Raw genomic sequence first — 22,752 nt, forward strand, 5'->3', positions numbered from 1 at the left:
AAGGAAGATACTCTAACTCCCTCAAACTCATCCTACTCCCTTGCCAACATCAACTTCCATCTCTGATTACTTTCTTTCATTAAATGGGGTTGGAGTCTAAAAACACAGGAGCACAAACTGTTAGAGATGGAGCTTTCTCTCCCAACAGGGGTGGGCTGTGCTTTGCACTTGCCTGACTTAATTTTGTTACATTTCTAACTCCAGAGAGTACTGCAACTTAGATTATAAAATCTCTCCAGAATTTCATTCATATTATCGGCTCATAAATAAACAACTGCTTATATGAATTGAAAATTTCTAAACTTTCCAGAAATTAAAAATACTAATATTTTTACTATGAGTAATTAAAATGTCTTAAAAATTCAATTTGCATAATTTAAATGATCTTTGGAGCCCAGCATAATGGCATATGCCTGTAATCACAGCACTTTGCGAACTTTAGGGAGGATGACTACAAATTGTAATGCAGCTTATACACTGTTTTAAAATGAAGTGAAATAAAATGCAGATAGAGATATAGCTCAGTGTGAAGGTTCTGGGTTTAATCTAGTAAAACAAAAGAAAAGTTTGACAAAAGAAAGTAGTTTAATTTTTTACATTAAAACAGCTATGGCATTATAGTTCTCAGTATTCAGTATAGAGTGCACACATTATTGTCTTTGAGTACATTTTCCTTAATGTTATACAGGTTTGCTGAAAAAAAAGGTTGTATTACATGTACTACTATTAGTAGTATTACATGTACAAGATATTTAGTTATAAAAAACATAAATTTGTATTTAACCGAAATTAAATTATTCAGATGATGAACTTTATTTCACCAGTAATTCTGTTTTTTGATCAACTGACATAAAAATTTTCAAAGAGCTTGGGGTAACTTCAAATTTTCAACTTTTACTAAATTAACTTAATTACTAGGTATTCATTAATTGATATTTAATCTAATATCTACATTATTTAAAAAATATAAGACAATACAATTTACCTACTTTTGCCTCTCATTTTTATGGCTTTAGAGAAACCTACATATTTGAATCTGTTAAATGTGTTTATTTTTGCAACACTAAAATATATACTGTAAAGAAGCATATGGCTATAAGAAGTATAAAATGTATATTCATACACTCTGCTAATCTACTGCAAAATGATGAAGCGTAACACTTTATAATTATCTACCTCACTGGCCCAGAGGTAGGGGCTTCTGAGCTGCTGTCCCACTGCTCCTGGTCCAGAGGGAGGGGCTTCCCAGACACCATCCCTACCATTGCCCCCAGCCCAGAGGAAAGGGCTTTTAGGCTGCCTTCTGTCCTGTTGCTCCCAGCCCAGAGGAAGGAGCTTCCGGGCCACCATCCCCCCACAGCTCCAGGCCCAGAGGTAGGGACTTCTGAACCATCATCCCACTGCTCCTGGTCCAGAGGAAGGGGCTTCCTGGCCACCATCACTCCCTCCCATGGCTACAGCCCAGAGGAAAGGGCTTTTGGGCCACCTTCTGTCCTGCTGCTCCTGGCCCAGAGGAAGGGGCTTCTGGGCCACCATCCCTACTGCCACTCCCGGCTCCTGTCCCACCACTCCCAGCTCAGAGGAGGTGATCCGCACAGGCACCAACAGAACGTCCCACACCCCTCCCAGCCAAAATGAGAAAACACATAAAGAAGTCTCAAAACCAGCCTTCCAGATCACCTACAGCAACTCCAAAGGGAAACAAGATGGAACACTCTGATACTCAAACACCTGGACCTACTGAACTGGCAACAAAAAGGGGATCTGGAAAAAATGAAATCAGAAATAATTTCTCACATAACAGGAGAAATTGTGCTCCTAGTGCAAGACATGATTAATAAATCTAAAGAGGAACTCAGGAACATGATGGAATCCAACATAGGAAACAAGTGGAATCCATAAAACAGATGCAAATACATTTTCAGGACATGAAAAACTCCACTGAAAGTCTACACAGCAGAATGAGCCAATATGAGGACAGAATTTCAGATATAGAAGATAAGATTGCAATTAATGATCAGGAAAACAAAAATTGCTTCAAAATTATAAGGGAACATGAGAAATCAATCCAGCAGCTGCTAGACGATGCAAAGAAGAATAACATAAGACTGACTGGAGTCAATGAAGAAACAGGAGAGAGTGCAGATGACATAAATAAAACTCTTCACAGAAGTAATGGCAGAAAACTTCCCAAGCAGGGGAAAAGAATTTGACATACAGATAATTGAGGCATATAGGACTCCAAATAGCCTTGATCAAAAAAAATCTACATATAGGCATATAATTCTTAAGTTTCCAGAAACTCAACAGAAGAAGAAATTTCTACAAGCAGTTAGAGAAAAGAAACAAATCACTTACAAAGGAAAGCCCATCAGAATCACAGCAGACTTCTCAACACAAACCATCAAGGCAAGAAGGCTTGGAGTAACATATTCCAAGCCCTAAAAGAAAACAGCCTCCAACCCAGATTGATGTACCCTGAAAAACTATCTTTCAAAATGGATGGAGAAATAAGATACTTTCATGACAAAGAGCACCTTAGGAACTTCGTGAATACCAAACCAGCACTCCAAAGAATTTTACACAATATCCTAGGAACAGGCATTGAGGATCACAACCCCAGGAAGCAAAGCAGAATGAACACATCTGGCATGACAAGAAATTAAATGTAAAGGGGGAGAACCTCACAAAAAGAAAAAGTCATAGCAATGACAAGTCAATAGGTTTCAGTTATAACCATCAATGTTAATGGACTCAATTCACCAATCAAAAGAAATAGACTGGCAGAATGGGTCAAGAAGCAAAATCCAACAATATGCTGCATACAAGAAACACACTTAATTCAAAAGGAAACTCATAGACTGAAAGTTAAAGGGTGGAAAACAATACTCCATGCAACAGGAACCCCAAAAAAGCAGGAATAGCTATCCTTTTTGCAGATCAAGTAGGTTTCAAGCCAACACTGATTAAGAGAGATGAAGAAGGACACTACATCCTTGTAAAGGGAAGAATCCAAGAGGAAGAGATGACAATCATAAATATCTATGCACCAAACAATAGTGCACCCCAGTATATAAAACAAATACTAAAGGACATGAAAAGTCACACATGCACTAATACAATTGCAGTGGGAGCCCTCAACACCCCACTGTCACAAATAAACAGATCAACTAGAAAAAAAATAAGTAATGAAATACTAGAACTCAATTGAACTCTTGAACAAATGAACTTAACAGATGTTTACAGAGTCTTCTACCCCACAAAATCAGAATACACATTCTTCTCAGCTGCACATGGGTCATTCTCCAAAATAGACCACATACTCACACATAGAACATGTTTAAGTAAGTGCAAAGGAATTGAAGTTATCCCCAGTATAGTATCAGACCATAGTGCGATGAAATTGGAGAAACATAACAAAAGAAACTGGAAACATTTCATAAACATGTGGAAATTGAACAACACACTTCTGAATAACCAATGGGTCACAGAGGAAATTAAAGAAGAAATCAGACAGTTCCTTCAATTAAATGACAAATGACAATACAACATATCAGAATCTATGGGACACAATGAAAACAGTCTTACAAGGGAAATTCATAGCAGTGAATATGCATATTAGGAAAACAGAACGAGCCCAATTAAACAACCTGATGCTGAACCTCAAGCTTCTAGAAAAAGAAGAGCAGGACAACCCCAAAGCTCATACAAGGGAGGAAATTATAAAGATTAGAAGAGAAATCAATGCAATGGAGACTAAGAGAATGATACAAAAAATCAATGAAGCCAAGAGTTGGTTCTTCGAAAGAATCAACAAAATTGACAAACCTTTAGCCAACCTTGTCAGAAAAAGGAAAGAAAAGGCCCAAATCCATGCAATTAGGAATGAAAAGGGTGAAATGACAACAGACCCAGCAGAAATCCAGAGGATCATCAATACCTACTTCCAGAACCTATATGCCAATAAGATGGACAACACAGAAGAAATGGACAGATTCCTAGATACATATGAATTACCAAAGTTGAACGAAGAAGACCGAAAAATTCTAAATGACCCAATATCAAGCAATGAAATTGCAAACGTAATTACAAACTTATCAACTAAGAAAAGCCTGGGCCCTATTGATTTCACTACTGAATTCTACAAGATGTTTAGAGAGGAACTACTGCCACTACTGTTTAAATTCTTCAATGAAATTGAAAGGGAAGCAATACTCCCAAATTCCTTCCTGGAAGCAAGCATCACCTTGATCCCCAAAGCAGAGAAAGACCCAATTGAAAAGGAGAACTTTAGGTCAATCTCACTGATGAACATAGATGCAAAATTCCTTCGTAAGATACTGGCAAATAGAATGCAGAATATCATCAAGAAGATCAAACACCCTGATCAAGTGGGATTCATCCCAGGGATGCAGGGATGGTTCAACATACACAAATCAATCAATGTAATACAGTATATAAATAGATCCAAGTACAAAATCCATATGATTATCTCCATAGATGCAGAAAAAGCATTTGACAAAATTCAACATGCATTTATGATAAAAACCCTACAAAAAATTGGAATAGATGGTCTCTACCTCAAACTGATAAAAGCCATCTATGAAAAACCAACAAGCCAATATCACACTAAATGGTCAGAAACTGAAATCCTTCACACTAAAATCAGGAACAAGACAAGGATATCCACTATCACCCCCCTTGTTCAATATAGTTTTGGAAACATTAGGCATGACAATTAGACAAGAGAAAGAAATAAAAGGAATAAAAATAGGAAATGAAGAAGTCAAATTGTCATTATTTGCAGATGACATGTTACTGTATTTAGAAGACTCCAAGAACTCCACCAAAAGTCTTCTAGACTTAATAACCAAATTCAGTCAAGTAGCTGGTTACAAGGTAAACGCACAAAAATCAATAGCTTTCCTCTACACGAATGACAAACTCACTGAGAGAGAAATAGGGCAAATAATTCCTTTCACAATAGCATCCAAAAAACTGAAATACCTAGGAATCAACCTAATGAAAGAATTCAAAGACCTCTTCTCTGAAAACTATAGCACTATGAAAAGACAGATTGAAGATGACATCAGAAAATGGAAACACATTCCCTGCTCCTGGGTTGGAAGGTTTAATAGAGTGAAAATGGCCATACTTCCAAAGCTGCTATATAGATTTAATGCAATTCCAATTGAGATCCCAGCAGCATACTTCACAAACCTTGAGAAAAAAATCCAAAAATTCATTTGGAACAAGAAGAGACCCAGAATAGCAAAAGCAATTCTAGGTAACAGAGACATGGCAGGGGGTATCACAATCCCCAACCTGCAACTCTACTACAAAGCTACTGTGATAAAACAGTATGGTACTGGCAAAGAAACAGACTTGAGGACCAGTGGAACAGATAAGAAGATGCAGAAACAAAGCCAGACACACTCAGCCATCTCATCTTCGATAAAAGAGCCAAACACCCTCACTGGAGGAAAGATAGCCTCTTTAATAAATGGTGCTGGAAAAATTGGGTTTCAACTTGCCAAAGATTACAACTACACCTATATCTCTCACCATGCACTAAACTCAAATCAAAATGGACTAAAGATCTAAATATTAAAATAGAAACTCTGAACCGGTTGGAATAGAGGTTAAGTAGAACTCTTGAAGACATTGGTGTAGGAAAAGATTTTATGAACAAAACCTCAGTTGTCCATGAACTAGCATGAACAATCAACAAGTGGGATCTCTTCTTATTACAAAGCTTCTGCACAGCAAGAGAAACCACCAGCACTATGAAGAGACAACCCACGATGTGGGAAAAAAAATCTTCACCTGCTTTTCCTCAGACAAAGTTCTACTATCTCAAATCTATAAAGAACTTAAAAAGATCAGACCTCCCAAATTTAAAGACCCAATCCAAAAATGGGCATCTGAAATGAACAGACATTTCTCAGGCAAAGAAGTAGAAATAGCAAATAAATCCATGAAAAAATGTTCAACATCACTGGTCATTCGAGAGATGCAAATGAAAACAATGCTGAGATTCCACCTCACTCCAGAAAGAAAGGCTGCTATCATGAAATCAACCAATAACAAATGCTGGCAGGGCTGTGGGGAAAGAGGAACCCTGCTCCACTGCTGGTGGGAGTGTAGACTGGTGCAAGCACTGTGGAAATCAGTATGGAGATACCTCAAAGAACTAGGACTGGAGGTCCCATTTGATCCCACTATTCCACTGCTGGGATCTTCCCCAAAGAATTAAAAGTATCGTACCACACTGATATATGTGGTCCCATGTTCATAGCAGCGCAGTTTGTATATGAGCTGCCGAAGGGAGCACAGCAGCACAGTTTGTGATAGCTAAAACTTGGAAATAGCCCAAATGCCCATCAACTGGAGACTGGATAAAGAAAATGTGGGTTTTTAAAAAATAAAATGGAGTACTACTCAGCCATAAAAAATGAGAAAATAGAGACATTTATAGCTAAGTGGATGCACATTGAGCCAATACTCTCAAGTGAAATAAATAGGACACACATGTATAAATATTGAATAGTTTCTCTGGTGTAAGAAACTGAAAGTGTAAATAAGGACTAAAATGTATAATAGGCAATGTGAAATAGGAAGAAAAGGGGCAAAGGGGAAGGAAGTGTGAGGGGTAGGGGAAAGGATAGAAGGGAATGGGATTAATATGAGAAAATGGAAAAATGGGAACAAATTCTTTGTAAATAAGGAGGAATGGAGGGGTTGAAGGGAGGGCTGGGCAAGGGTGAAAAATAAGAACCAAGAGAGATTGTGTAAAGGTACAAATTTCCAATGATGAATGTCATTATATTGTATACCTAAAATATAGCAATGATTAGAATGCATAATCAATAATTCAAAATAGAAAGAAAAGGTCCAAAAGGGTAGAGGTAGTGGGAGGGGCATGAGAAAGGAAAGAAGGGAAAGGAAAAATGATGAGAAATGGAAAAAATGGAAATAAAGTCTTTGTAAATAGGGAAGAGTGGAGTGGGTGAAGGGAGGGCTAGTAATGGGGAAAAAATAAGACCCAAGATGCATTATGTAAAGGTACAATTCCCAATGAGAAATGTAATTGTGTTGTATACCTAAAATGTACCAAGAATTTAACAACAACAACAACGTCAACAAAAAGACATGTGATATATTTTTCTAATAAAATATCTCCCTTTTTATGTACTAAGACTGTTTCATAATACCTAGAGGTATAATTGTGATCATTGTTGCAGTGTATTTTTCACTTCATCACATCAGAGTTTAGATTGACATTCAATGTAAACACATAAGAGTAAGACACTTTCTCTGTTAGGTTGATATTTTGTAACTCCTTCACCAAAATGTAGCAAGTGAAGGAGCAAAAAGTAGAGAATGAGAATATGTCCATGATTTCTGCCTTTGAATCCTGAACCACGTGTGATCTCTCTTGTATATGCATAATTATTAATAAATTATACATGAACAGTTCTTTTAGAACCTAACATGTGTGTGGTATGCATTTTGGGTTAACATCATTATTAAAAATAACATCAAAAAGTTGTCTGCCTCATAGTTTTCTCTATAAAATAAAAATGACTGTTATTAAAAATTATATTTATGACTCTTCCAAGAAAAACAAATTTGTATGCAAATATGCAAAATATAGAAGATATTCTTGTTAAAATGTGATATTGACCTAAAATAAGGTGATTAATTGTTACAAATCATGTGAAATAAATCCTAAATAAATTTTAGAATTTATAAATGATTTACCAAAAACATTTTTGTCATCATTAATGATGGATGATATTGAAAGGGTTTAGATATGATTTTTTTAAAAAACAATATCAAATATTGTCCTGGTATAAAACTCAAATTTGATTTTCTTTCTGTTGAAATAAAATTTAATTTCATTTTTGATCTGCTCTTGAGCTATTGGAAAGCAAGTATTATGTCTTGTCTTTAGATGTCCCCTCAAAGCCTCAAGCAGTCATAATTGGGGCTTTTTTATGATTGATTCATGCTAGGATTACAGGTGGTAGGATTGAGATGTGTAATTACTAAATCAGTCCACTAATTGGTTAGGCACCTGCCCTAATCCTGGTAGCCTAGATAGAATATAAAAGGAGCAGAAAGAAGCTGCTAAGGTCTCTTGCTTGCTATGCTACCTTCTGCCCACCATGAACTGTTTCTCCTCTGTGATGCCTGTCTGCATGTCACTCTGCTTTGGAGCCCTCCGACTATGGAATGAAACCTCTACACACTCAGAGCCAAATAAATTTTTCCTCCCTTAACTTTGGGCATCAGGTATTTTGTCTCAGCAATGAGAAAAGTAACTAAGGCAGAAAGTTTCAAAGACTTTTGGGTAATATGCCTAAAAGGTAAACATTTGAAGACAGAATATTTTCTCATGCTTTATGATGACTTCTTCATATCTTTAATAATGCAAAAAAAGTGCCCAGATTCTGTTAATATGAAAAAATCCCAATCAAAATCCAACTTTGAGTGTTGATATGAGAGATAAGTGGATAGAATAAGGAAAAATGAACAATAAATAGTAGCAAGGATACCAGGAAAGTGTGATAAAATGGAATGTAGATTTGCAATACTACTATCAAATAAAGTAAACTCTGTGCTAGAAAGCTTTCAGTAGGGTAGAACCCCCAAAATAAGCCAAATAAAATGAAATAAAATGCATTTATTAATAGCATAGACATAACTCCATATGATGTATAAAAAGAACAATTAATACATGAAGCAAAAACTGCCCAAAATGCTAGAAGAATCTGAATGAATCCAATTAAAATAGAAGCCATCAATATTTTTTTTCAATATTAAAGAGATTAGTAGATATAGCTTATGAAGTGTTTTTGTTTACAATACAAATATTTTCACCTAACATTCTGTTGTAACTTACAACACATAAAGGAAATCAATATTAAATGTAAAGTGAAATATAATAACATAGAAGATGGGAAAGTTAAAAAGATTGATAATATTTTTGGCTAGTGAGGAAGCAATCAACTCCACAGATCGCTGGCAGAAATGTGAAGAGTCCTAAGCCTTTTACAAAGCAGCCTGACAACACATTATTGTCTGTAATTTAAAATGCATGTGTATTTGGTCCCATTATTTCTAATGCTTGGAATCTTTTCCATAGAAACAAATGCATACAGATTGCAGCATTCATTTTCATGGGGAAAATAATGGGTACAGTATGTAATCTTATTCCTAAGGCACTGATTGAGTTAATTACAGGATAACCACACAATGTAGAATGTTAATAGATTCTTTGCTTCATTCATTCCTTAATTTTATTCATTTCTGTTATACAAATATTATGTGCTAAATTCAACTTTAGGCTCTAGCAATACAATAATGAGTGAAATCTCTAAGTTCATTGAGTTTACATTGATTTAGTGGGAAGAGAGCATAAAATAAAGAAGTAAATCATTACTGTGCTATGTAGTGATACATGCTATAAAGGAAAAATAAAAACAACAAGTAGATGGATAGTATAATGTTGGAGGGTGGATTAACAAATTAAATAAAATGGAGTTAGAGAAAGATTCGCCCTAAGAGTGTCCAGACCTGAGTAAGCCAGCCATTTCTTGTCTGTGAAATTGTTCCATGAATCCTAGAGGATAACTTCCTCTGAAAATTTACTCCTTATTAGCCACTAAAAAATAACCCTGAAACCCACATTTTCCTGTACAATGCAAAGATAAGGCACTTTGAAAGAGCTTCTTATAACCAATCCACTATTTTAAGACAGTGTCTTGGCATTTCTTTCAACAAAAGCCTAGAAAAGGAAATAATATTATGAATGTGTACTATCAATCAGGCACCTTGTTGAGTGCTTAACGAGTTTTTATTTAACCTATTACTAAATCTATTTGAGAAATTAGTTTGAAATCAAGATGAAAGGAGAAATTTGAGAGCACGTTATTTTCAAGTATGATTATTGCAAAGACAAGGGTGGATATGAAAATTTAATTTTTAAAAACTCAATATGCAAGTTTCTGGAAGAAATCCCTTCATCCTGTACAGATTTTCTTCAGGACCAGGAGAAAAAAATACACTTAATTATTATCATTTCTCTGAAATAAGTGCAGGGTTAAAGGCATAAACAATTACAGCTGCCAAAAGTTTAATCCCTATATTCAAAGACAAATATGAGAAACACTTCTAAAGGATTAAAAAAGTACTATCTATAATTTCGTTCTAAAATTTATGAGAAGAATGTTTCCATAAATAATAGTCATCACAAATTAAAACACACAGTTACACAGAATAGTCATTACACATTCAAAGACCATCATTATATCTAAAAATAAGTTTAATTTCACTGCCAAATTAAATTAAGATATATGTAATTTTAAAAGGTTAGGGTTAGAGAAATTTGGAAGAAAGGAGGGAATTTTAGGAAATATAGGTTGCAGATGATTGTGTTTAGTTTTTAATTTTGTTAGACATTGCAATTTGAGAGTTGCAAGAGAGAATGGATGGTCATGCCACTCTGACAAGCAATGAAGGGCACACCCCTAGATCTTCTCTGTCAAAAAGATGTGGTATATACTGTAATTGCTGCCATTTCACTTTCTCTTGCCTTTTTTTAAAGAAAATATTTTATCTTTAAAGATTAAATAGTGTTTCTATCAATTAAATATAAAACAAATTTTATACATATGAAAATAATATAAAATAAAGTTTGTGAAATTACTCATAATAAGTAACCTATTTTAATTTGGAATTTATATTTCTAAGGAATTAAAAATGACACAATTATACAGATTATGAAATAATACTTTAAGATTTTATGGCACTTTTATTATCTTCAGTGCATCACTTATTTCATCTGTCGATATTTTCGATTGTCCACAGATCTATGATATACAGAGGTAAATTTAAAATGTCTGAAAACTCAAACTTGAAACATGTTAACACCCAAGGAAGACCAAGTGCATTTTCTAAAAATATGGGTATTTAAAAAATTTTACCCTTATTTCTATGTCATTCTAAGCGTTACCATCCAAAGCATTCTCTACTGGTTTAATAAAATACTGAAAAATATTCTTATCTGAATTTTTAATTAGAATATAAATGCTCTCTGATGAAGCATTTCTTTTTCCCTCAATCAGTTTTCCAGGATGCTTCATTTCCTTACAAAATATTACTGCAATGCTTGGAAATAAGAACAATGTTCTGTTTTTTGTTCAACATCTATATAAAGGATAAACATTGAAATTATGTTTCATTCTAAGCAATTCCTTAGATAGAAATCTTCATCTCAAAAAAACCCCCAAAAAACCACATATCAATTTAGACATCTTACTGCTTCTTTCAGGCCTCAGTAATGATTTTGTCTTCTTGTTTTGGCTTCCACTTTCATGAAGGGCTTTGAACCAGTCCCGTAATCTGTTTGCCACTTCCCTGAATTCCAGGTCACTGCATGCTAAAAACAAAGAGAAACAACATAAATCCTTAATTATCATTTATCATGATGCCAATGTTGTTTCTCAAATTATCCCATCAACTTGAAAGGTAACAGTGCCTAAAAGAAAAAAAAAAACACTAATTTGATTTCTTTTTTAAATCAAAAATTTAATTTATGCTTCAATCTTAATAAGATTCTATATAACAATGAGATTTTATTTAACATAGGAATATTTTTAGTAGAATTTGACTTCCACTGCTTGCATAAACAGAATGTTTAAGATTCTGATTGTTAACATCACACAAAGAGAGTCTTGATATTTATGTGATGAGTATGTCATGAGAAAGTGGAGGGCCACTGGAGAAAATGAAGCTTTGAAAAAGTAAAATAAATATTATACATTTATTATTAGCTAACTCTATTAAACGCTTATGGATTAGAGTTCCCTATTACTGTACACAGTATATGTTGAAAGTCACAAAATATATAAGGTTTATATTTAGTTTAACCATATATGTACATACACACACACACACACACACACACACATATATATATATATATATAAGAAAGAACATATGCTTTGATATTAGCAAATACTGCAAAATATATAAAAAAAGATATCATGATTTGGTTTAAAAGTGATATAATAGAAAACTTGACATTTGGAATTTAAGTTGATTTTTGTCTTTTTCATAATGTTATTATTTATTAATATTATTTTAAATAGTCAACACAGTAAACAATAATGGAATATTTTGTGCATGTATGATTAATGCTGAAATGTGGCACTCAAATTCAATATAAAGAAAACACGTAATTGCCTTGATCTACTCCTGCAGATCTCTCTCCTCTCCCTGTTGCCAAGATACAGTTTCCTCAACTGTCAATCAAATCATATTAATATTCATGTTGATCATTTTATTAAAGATAACTTAATAAGAATACAGAAATCAGATTGCCTTCATATTTTTCAGTAGTAACTGTTTTAGTCAGCTTTGTGTCACTGTAATAAAACACCCAAGGAAGCCAACTTAATGGAGGAAAGTTTATTTAAAGATCATATGGATACAATGCTTCTGGGCCTGTGGTATGGCTGAATACAAGGTGAGAAATATGCAGTACAGGAAAGTATGGAGATTCCTTGAAAACTAAAACCAGGAGTTCCATTTGACTTAGCTATTTCCCTCCTAGGTATCTTCCCTAAAGATATAAAGACATCATAATACAGTGATAGGCACATGCCCATGTTTATAGCAGGACAGTTCATAATAGTTGAATCTTGGAACCAGCCTCTATGTCCATCAACAATGAATGGAGAAAGTAGATAAGGTATTTTTATACAACAGAGTACCACTTTGTCATAAAAAGAACAAACTTTTTTTGGGGGGTGTTGGTATTTTTGGGTGAATGGATACACCTCTAAACTACAATCTTAAGTGAAATAAATCAGGCACACCAGTTTAAATATCACATTACTTCACTTGTGTAAGAAATCCAAAGTATACATAAGGAGCAGAATGGAGGAGAGAGCCTAGGAATTAGGAAGAACTTGTTTAAATTGGAAAGGGAAAAACAGATGGCGGGGGGGGGGGTGGAGAAAAGGAAGGGAAAAGGGATTTAAAGACAAAAAAGAATTGAAAGAAGAAAATGGAAAATAGAGCTTCTGTAAATGTGAAAAGGAAGAAAGGTTGGTATATTTCTAATATAAATATTATATTTCTAATATAAATATTTATACTTCAACCTGGTATTCCCTATTTAAATCAACATTTAGGCAAGGGTCTTTTGCTGACCATGAACAAGTAAACAGGAGAAAAAGAAGCTTCTACAAGTCACAGGAAATTCACATATGCATGCATGCTTCTCTATCCATCAGCAATCTCTAGAAGGGTATACATGAAGCTGACAAAACTATCACCAGTTAGAAGAACTGGCTGGGCGGGGAGAAAGTTGCATAAGGGAGTCCTATTTTTGCCACTCTCTTTTGCCTTTAACTGGCATTCTATATATCTGAATTACCATTAAAAATGAATAAATTTGAAACTTCTTTAAAAATAAGTGTAAATTGATCTAGCCCTCCACCTAACTATTCTCTATTTAAAAAATGTACTCAGCAGGTATGCTGCACATATACAAACACACTCATTTGAATTATTGAATATTATTTATTTAGCACTTTTTTATAGCAAGTTTGTTAAAAAAAACCCTATTAACAATGATCTGGTGATATTAATGAGGTATGTACACTCAATGAAGCCTATGAGATATGAACAGAAATAAAAAATCTATTATGTATCAAAATCAAACTATGGCTTTTGGTAAAGAAAATAGGTTAAAAAAGAAGACATATGTCATTGATATATTTCGATTTGTACAAAAAGGAGGGGAAAATGAATTTGCTTCCTTGTGCCTAAAATATGATTACAAATATATACAAGACTTTCCACTGTACAATGGGAACTGAGTAGCAAGTATGGAGAAGCATTTCCAATATATGCATAATTAGACTTTTAGAAGTCAAAAGGTATTGATACATTGCCTAGCTCATATAAATAGAAAATATTTAAAAAGTGAAGTCTAGTTCTTTTTCTATCTCATATTTCTTTCATAAATCATACCCAGCAGAAAGCCAAGTTTTATCCAATAAGATATCTTCTAAAGGATGAAAAATGTTTTGTTGAACCAGTGGGCACAAAGTAAAGCTGTGTTTTAAAATTTGAATGGGGAAAAAATAAGAACCAAGAGAGATTATGTAAAGGTGCAAATTTCCAATGATGAATGTCATTATATTGTATACCTAAAATGCACCAATAAAATTAATTTTTAAAAAAATTTGAATGTAATAATATAGTGCTTATTATGCATGTATAATTGAATATTTGTGAAATTTGTGATTTTAAAGAAAACAATGTATATTTAAGAATAACAGATTAAAATTTTTACCCAAATGTAAGACTTTATATACCTTTATTGTATATATCACCACAGTTTAAATTATATAAGGTTATACATGTGTTGTAGTGGAATCCTTCAGAAATTAAGAACATTGTGCTAATAATATTAGTAATAGCAAATAACAGTCCATATTTTGTATCAGTATTTACTTATATTAACACAGATAATCTTTTGAAAAATTCTATGAGATATCCTTTCAAATATTGGTAAAGGAGGCACAGAGTATTAAAGAACCTGTCTGAGTTCAGGTAAGTGGCAAGGCTAAGTTTTTAATCCAGAGGTTTAGACTTCAGAATCCAAGGTCTTAATCAGTACATCAAATAACCTCAGAAATTTCAACAGAAATTAAGAGTAGTGAATACCAATTTAGAAGGAAAATTCAAGCATTGCTTTCACATAAGCTTGCAAACTTCCATTTCATTAGTTGATAATGAACAGGATGTGAGTTGATCATCAGTTTCAGGGATATTTGACGTAAGCAGTACATATTTTTAAATGAAAACACAAAACCTTTGCAGTATAATTATATTTTCTTCACTTTAAAGGAATCACATCTTCAGATCCATGTCTAAAACCAATTAAAAACAGATTACAAGGATCTTATTGAGCAATAAGTTACAGTATGTGCTGTCATATTTTTCACACTAGCTGATAAAGGACCATGATAGGAATTACTCGATATGATACATATCACGTTCTCATTTTCTTTACAAAGATCATAATAATGTTGTCACTTTTTGTAAGTCATAACTCAGTCTGTCCTTATGACAACAAAAAGAAAATACCTACCTCATGTAATATAAAAGTATAATATCATGTATTGGATGGCATTTCTACTTCATGGGTACCAAACCCTTTGTCCATAAAAACCAGCCTCGGTCCCACTTGAACCTGTTAGATCCCCCCGACAAGTATGAGACAGTCATCAGTGATCTGTTACAGCTCTTTAGCAGAAGTCAATTAATACATTTTACTCTCATTTTCCAACAGTTAAACTACATGAATTCACTCTTCTAGAAATAATACTTACATTCATACAACAAGAAATACATTTAATAAGTTTTTACATTTGATTTTTATATCAACCCTGGCAGGTTAGGGAAATAATTATTATCTTTATAGCTGTAGAAGTTGAGATGCCCTAAAATTCAGGACTAGTAGAAAACTAAATCAATGCCTGATACTCATTAATCTAATCATATATGTAGTCAGAGATAGATAACACAGTAACAAATTATACTATCATAATAAAATGGTTTACATTCAAATTGAATAAATGAAAAGTACAGTTTCAAACTAAAATCCTTCAATCATGCTAAAGTATTAACTAGAGCACAATATTATATAAAGCAAATAAATGAAAAAGCTCCTGTAAATTAAGAATTATATATATATGAAAACACCAAACATGTAGAATGAGTATTGATAAAGCCAAAGAATTCAACAATATAGAATAAAGACAAGGAAGGTAGATAATGGAAAAATCATGAAAGATCATCTAAGAAGTCTAATATCTGTCATAGATGTTTTAAAACATATATGACACATACCATCTTCTAAAATTTATAATATAAAATATAAAAAGATGACAAAATTTTTCATGAAGAAAAAAATAAGCAGTAACAAATAAAAGGTTACCTATAATAGGTAACCAATCAGCTTGGTAGCCCAGTAATCACTAGCAATAAAGGATTAAAGGAGGTAATAAAGCAAATCTTCAATGTGCTAATGAAAATAAATTTCAGTGTAGCATTCCATGCCTATTTAGTTAGCAAACAGAAAAAAGGCCTTTTCAGTTATGGAAGAAATCACAGAGTTTGTGTTCCATGATCACGAAAAACAGCTGCAGCAAAATTTTAAAAATTATTAAGGAAAACAAAGGAAATTCATAATTTGGTTAAGAAAATCTAAGTGAAGAACTCATAGTGGAAGTGTAGGACAGAAAGACCAAGTAAGCTAGTATCTAGTTCAAGAAGAGACACATCTGATGAATCGTAGGGAGACTGATTTAGTGAATAGTGTCTTATTGACAGGTTGTAAGAACTTGTACTCATAATGACAGCAGGGATATGAAATGGTAGAATTCATTTAAAAGTGAAGCTACTATTACTTCATTAAGTGCAACAGGAAAATGCACTTAATTAATTCAGCATAAATTCTTACTTTTCTGCCACCAATATTTCCATCGTCATGAATTTGTATAAGTCTTGACTTGCAATTTGACCCATTTAAATAAACTTTAGTGGTTGTAGAATATAATGTAAATGGTGCCAATTTTGGCAAAAAATGTCCCACCTCCAGCCACAAGAGGTAAAGAGGTGAAAGTGAAGGCACGAAAACTGGCAACAATGCAAATTACACCATTTTACAAAAATGAGGAGGCATAAGGCACTGCCTGTGGAAGTGAAAACTGCAAGTACAATTTACGTTTGCTTTTTAAATAAAATCTTCCTTTATAAATAACAGATGTAATCAGCAGAGATTAAGAAGGGCCTTGTACTATTATTAGAAAATGAGAGGGAAGTAATATATATTGCCATTTATCAAAGTAGAAACCTTTAAAATAGTACTTGAACATGGTAACCCATTCATGAATGAGCTAATCACCAGGAAGGAAGAACCTGCAATACTTGAAAATGATCACTTCTATGACCAGAGGATAAGGAGGAGAAATGAGGAGAGGTAGCGCATGAGGTTGAGTGTTTCACTGAGTGTGGGGCATGAGGCTGAGTGTTCATTTGACAGAGTCAAATGATTCCTAAACCTTTTTACCTTTTAATTTAAAGATTGAAAATCAATCCTACAGTATTAACCACCCTCCCTCCCCCATATCTCTTTCATGAAAGGACTAGGTAATAAATAAGTGCACATTATATGGATGTTATGGTAAGGATCAAGATATCCCCAAAAGGCTCATGTGTTCAGATGTGGGGGTTTTGAATTTTATTAGATCAGCTAATTTTATCAATGGAAAAATCCACTGATAAGCTCACAGCTGAATGGGCAGCTAGCATTTAGGGTCAGCTTGGAGGAAGTAGGTGACTAAGGGATTAGTCTTTGAAGGATATATTTAATCCTGGCCCCTTTCTGTTTCTCTTCCTTGCTCTCTCTACTTCCTAGCTGCCATGAAGTGAGCATCTTGCCCCCTCTACACCCATCTGCCATAATGTTTGTATCTTGGAACCAGCCAATCATGCATTGACACCTCTGAAACAGTGAGCCAATATAAATCCTTTCTTTAAATTGTGTATGTCAGGTATTTTGTCCCAGGGATGGAAATCACTGAGATCTAATCAAGGAGAATTAACATTCATAGATCATATTCATTAATCTAATATTGAGATATTAACTTCTAATTATACCATATTTTGTTATGCAGAATTTATGTTCTTTGTTTAAATCATAAGTATTTGGTCACAAATCAGATACTCTTAATTTAAATAATTTCTAGCTGGATAAACCAGCATCTTTTCCCTACAATTAAACTAGGGTAATACATGAGTAATAACGATACACAAGGACACCCTAAGTTCACATCTAATATTTTTAACATTTATTATTCAGAAAGCATCAAATATAATGAAAACTGGAGACATTTCAAGAAGATGTTCATGTCTGCTGTAAGTCTAGATCATCTTATATTTGGAGACCCCAAAAATACAGCATTTATTAAAACAATATTTTATTCATAAAACTTTTGAAAATGTTTTATAATTTTTAGGCTTCTTTTATCAACAATTAACTCATTTAATTTAAAACTGGCAATGATTTATCTGAAGTCATTTGGTAAAGCAGCGATTCTGGACAAAATAGAAATTTTAAATTGTACATTTCTTGAAAATTAATTAAATATTTAAAATATAAATTCAAAAATGATCAAAGATTTATGTATTTTATAACTATAAAATTAATCATTTACTGATGTTATTGAGTTTCTTTGCATTACAGATTTAAAGTTGATAAATATTTTTTCAAATCTCAAGCCTTTACACAATCTGACACTTTAATAGATATCAAACTATCTGCATATTACAAAAAGTTAAAATGTCCTCGATTCACTCACACTGTGTTAAGGAGGGCTTATGTTCCCTCAAAACTCATACATTTAAATCAAAACCACAATGTTATGGTAGTAGGAGATGGAGTCTGGGGAAGTGTTTAGGCCCAGGGCAGAGATGTTCCTGGCTGAGATTAACACCCTTAATCAGGAGACCCCAGAAAGATTCCACACCCCTCTACCATATCAAAACATATCATAAAATGACCACTTCTGAACCTGGAAGCAGAGCTTTAGTAGATGCTAAATCTGCTGGTGTCTGCCTTTATCTTGTACTTCCCACCATCTGGAACCATGAGAAATAAATTTGTAATTTGTGTTTTTCAAAAGCCACTCAGTCTGGTATTAGATTTTAAAACTTCAACTGAATAAGACACACTATAACATACTTATATGTGATTATTCAGAATACTCATTTATTAAAGAATAAATACTGATGTCAGGGAAAATGAGTTAAGATTGTTTTATGTAATTAGAGAGTGCAGATGTAAAGGTAAAGTTCCAGGCAGATCAGATCCTCTGAGAATATTTAAATCAGAAAGAGATAACACTGTAATTGTGTTTTATCTTGAGAAACATTTACAAGTTTTCTTCCAACTGACTTATCTCTATTTGACTTGAACATCAAGTTAAAAATTTTTTTTCACATTCATTCTTGTTAAGTATTAGAATACTATGACCTTGTGAAATGAATGGTGATATGAAGTGGTAGAGCTTAGAATAACTTAAATGAACTCAATGAAGCTTAGTTCAAAAAGTACCAGAAATGATTTGGTAGTTTCTCCCCCACACTAAATATTGGTAAATACATTTCCCTGAGGATCTGATTTTCTATGAGGTGAAGCAATACAAATGTTGATTAATAAAAATATTTGCCATTACCCCTTTTTCAAAATTTTAAAGTATAGATTCTGATCATTTCCTGATGGGACTAGGTTGGTACGTGACAGTGGTAGAATTAAAATCCAGAGGAATATAATTACTCTAAAAGCAAAGGCTGAAGACTGCCTTGATGTGAATATTTCCTTACAAAATCAAGTTTATTGCACAAAGGAAGTGCAAGAATCTTGTCTCTCAATATTAACTCTTATTCCCATTACATAAGACTATAATGTTCCAAAGAACTGAAAAAGAGAAGGTAAGAGAAAATGCTCTCAATAGTAAAATGCTTATTTCAAGTTGTTCAGGAGTTAAGTAGGGTTTATTACTTGCTGAATACTTTATCATTTGCTTACAGATAACAACATATGCTTGAATTATCTCTTTCTATGCCTTGTTTTGCTAGGCACAAAACAAGGTAATTAATGAATGTGTATGAAAATGGTATAAATTTTCATATTTCTGAATAGCTTTCTCATATAGCTTTGAGTATTTACTTTGTTCTGTATTTTTTTATTCAATGTATGCTGAGAAATATCTGACTTATATGGACACAAGGAATCATATTTCTGTTGAAGATCTTTTAGCTCTTTTTTGGTGTCTTCTAGCTTGCAGTATTTTTCAATGAGTATATTTTTTTGTATAGAATCCAGCCTTTTCTTAATGATTAATTACATAATTCAAACATTCAATTTAATATATTTTGCATTATATGAATGATGAGATCTTTTAGTGTTATTTTCATGAAACTATTAAAAAATCTATTTTATGGAGTAAGAGTAAAATTTGCCAATTTTGTAAATATATATTTTAAATGTATACTAAGAAGAATAAATGTAAAGTAATGCATTTAACATTGTTACAAATAAGGAGGTAATTAAAATATTTAATATGTGTATCTGCAATGAATATTTTTGCACAATTTGGGATTATGTAGGAAAGCAATATTTGCTTTTCTCTTTTGCAGTACTTCACCAAATTATAATTTTCTCAGGTTGCTGAAATATCTTGTAGATGAATGTATTACATTAATAATATAAATTTGATATGTTAATAATATCATGAATCAATACAATGAATATTATTATATCTATTAGAACAGTGAAAAACTCCAAAATAAATATTATATGTCAAGAATCTGAACATTGTTTTTAGTTTCTGTGTTCATTCAAAGAGTATTTTTTTACTGTTTATGAGTTTTTCTACTTTATATTTTTAAATTGACACATAATTGTGCATATTTGTTGGGTGCAGTGTGATAATTTGATTTTTATATACAATGTGTAATGATAGAATTAGGGTGATGAGCATTTTTTCTCCTTAAATATTTGTCATTCCTTTGTACTGAGAAGCCTCAATCTCCTCTCTTTTAGTTCTTTACAAAATACCTAATAAAGTGTTATGACTAACCTCACCCCACTGCATAACATCTCCATTTTTGTGACTGTTTTGATGCCCATTATCTGCCCTATAGTTTCCCCGTCAACACTTCCTAGAATCTTGTGGTCGCTACTCTGCTCTCTACTTTTTTCAAGGCAAACTTCTTCAAACAAACTTTCAAGTCAAAGTATGCACGCATAAAAACATGAAATATTTGTCCTTTTTTTGCCAGATTTATTTATCTTGGTATAATGTCCTTCAGTCCCATCCTATGTCCCTTGTCATTTTTTTGTAAAACCTTAAAAATAGTCATTGAGTCATAATATGGCTATTTAAAGTTCTTGATAGATATAGATAACTTGCTTCTAAACTATGCAAAGTTTTAATTCCAAAAATTATTTTTGAGACATTTGAAATGTGCACATTGTTGTGAAATGGAGTATAGAAGTATACAATTTAAACTCAATGAAGTTTGGAAAAACTTCTTCATTATAGAAATTTAGAATGAAAGTGCACATTTATTTAAGACATTCAAACTAAAAATGAGTATATATGTGTCTTTCAAAGAATAACTGATGTTAGACAATAAAGAAATCTAGAAGGAGAAAAAGATCCCTCAAATTCTTCTAGAAATATATCCATCAACCTAGTAAGTAAATGACAGTTTCTATATTTTGGTAAGTTGTGAAATGTGTCTTTAATATAAAGCCCAGTGACAAATCTTTTCCCAAAGTAGAATTTAAAAATATATCTATCATGACTCAATATACACTATAGATACACAAAATTTTAGAAGTACATAAATTTTTTAAAAATTATGAGTTGCAAAATAAGAGCACTTCCTGTCTAATTAGTAAATGATGCTAGATATTTTGAAGGTATATAAGAGAAAGTTTTCTTTTATAAAAATCCATAGTGAAAGATTTTATGAGAAAATTCGTAAGCAGAGAAGTTCAAGATGTTGGGAAAAGATTAATGAGACAAGTATAGTGTAAACTCACCAAAACCCAGTAGCATATTTTGACTTGATCAAAAGAAATTGTTTTAGTCCATTTGGGCTGCTGTGACAAAATGCCATCAGTTGAGTTGTTTATAAACACAGAAATGTATTTCACACAGTTCTCTATGCTGAGAACAATTAATTATAAGGCTTCAGCAGAATTAGCACATTTGGTGTCTGGTGAGGGCTTTATTCCTACATGGCTGACTTTTACCTGTGACTTCACATGCAAAAATGACGGAGGATCTTGAGCCTGCTTTATAAGGGCAGTATATCATTCAGGAAGGCTCCAAATCTCATGATCTCATCACCTTTCAAAGACGTCATCTCCTAATACTATAGTTTGGGATTAGGTTTTCAATAGATGAATTTGAGGGGATGCATAGTGCTCTTCTAGAAGCTTTTTTGAAAACTGAGAAGGAATCAGAAATTTAAAGCATAAGATATATGCAAATACATTTGTACACATATGTTCACACATTTTTTTGTGTGTGCAAACTTTATCACATTTGATTGTTTAGAGATTAAACTGAAAATATCTCATTCTAGAGCAGAGTTGAGCAACTTCATTTTTTCTTAAAACAAAGGTTAAAGCCCAGTTTAAAACTTCCTGGGGATATTGTCAGAGAGACAGATAGATTTTGACTAAATCCTACTATAATATGTTAACTGTATGTCTGCTACACAAAATCAGGTAAGTTGCTCGCAAAATTCTTTATGGCATTAGCGTTAGCTCAGTGGCACCGTGCCTGCCTCGCAAGAGCAAGGTCCATAGTTCAATCCTCAGTATCAAAAAAAGAAAAAAAAATCCTTTTTGGAAAGTAAAAACACACAACACACACAAACATACACACATACCTTAAAGAATAATTCTTTACCAAATACTGTTTCAATCTGAGTATGATGTATATTAAAGTCATTCTAATATTTTAAAGCTATAAATTATGAAAGTAAAAACATGAGTCTTCAACATTACTCTAAATCATATAGTTGTATTAAAACATGAGCTACAACTTTTCCATTAAAGAATATTGATGTCCACAAGTGTAT

The 22,752-nt window shown here is 32.9% G+C and overlaps 1 protein-coding gene across 2 annotated transcripts in view; it reads right to left on the minus strand.

The window, feature by feature from the left end:
* Spock3 (SPARC (osteonectin), cwcv and kazal like domains proteoglycan 3) overlaps nucleotides 1-22,752 on the minus strand; it is a 384,839-nt gene that overhangs the window by 23,316 nt on the left and 338,771 nt on the right. For both annotated transcript variants that reach the window (XM_087216994.1, XM_004874610.4), the window contains one exon: nucleotides 11,327-11,446. In XM_087216994.1, coding sequence (XP_087073120.1) covers nucleotides 11,327-11,446 — 120 coding nt within the window. The remainder of the gene's footprint in view (nucleotides 1-11,326; nucleotides 11,447-22,752) is intronic.

The sequence above is a fragment of the Heterocephalus glaber genome, unplaced genomic scaffold, assembly GCF_053883595.1.
Source record: "Heterocephalus glaber isolate CG9 unplaced genomic scaffold, H.glaber_assembly_v1.0 deba00001461, whole genome shotgun sequence".
Lineage (NCBI taxonomy): Eukaryota > Metazoa > Chordata > Mammalia > Rodentia > Bathyergidae > Heterocephalus > Heterocephalus glaber.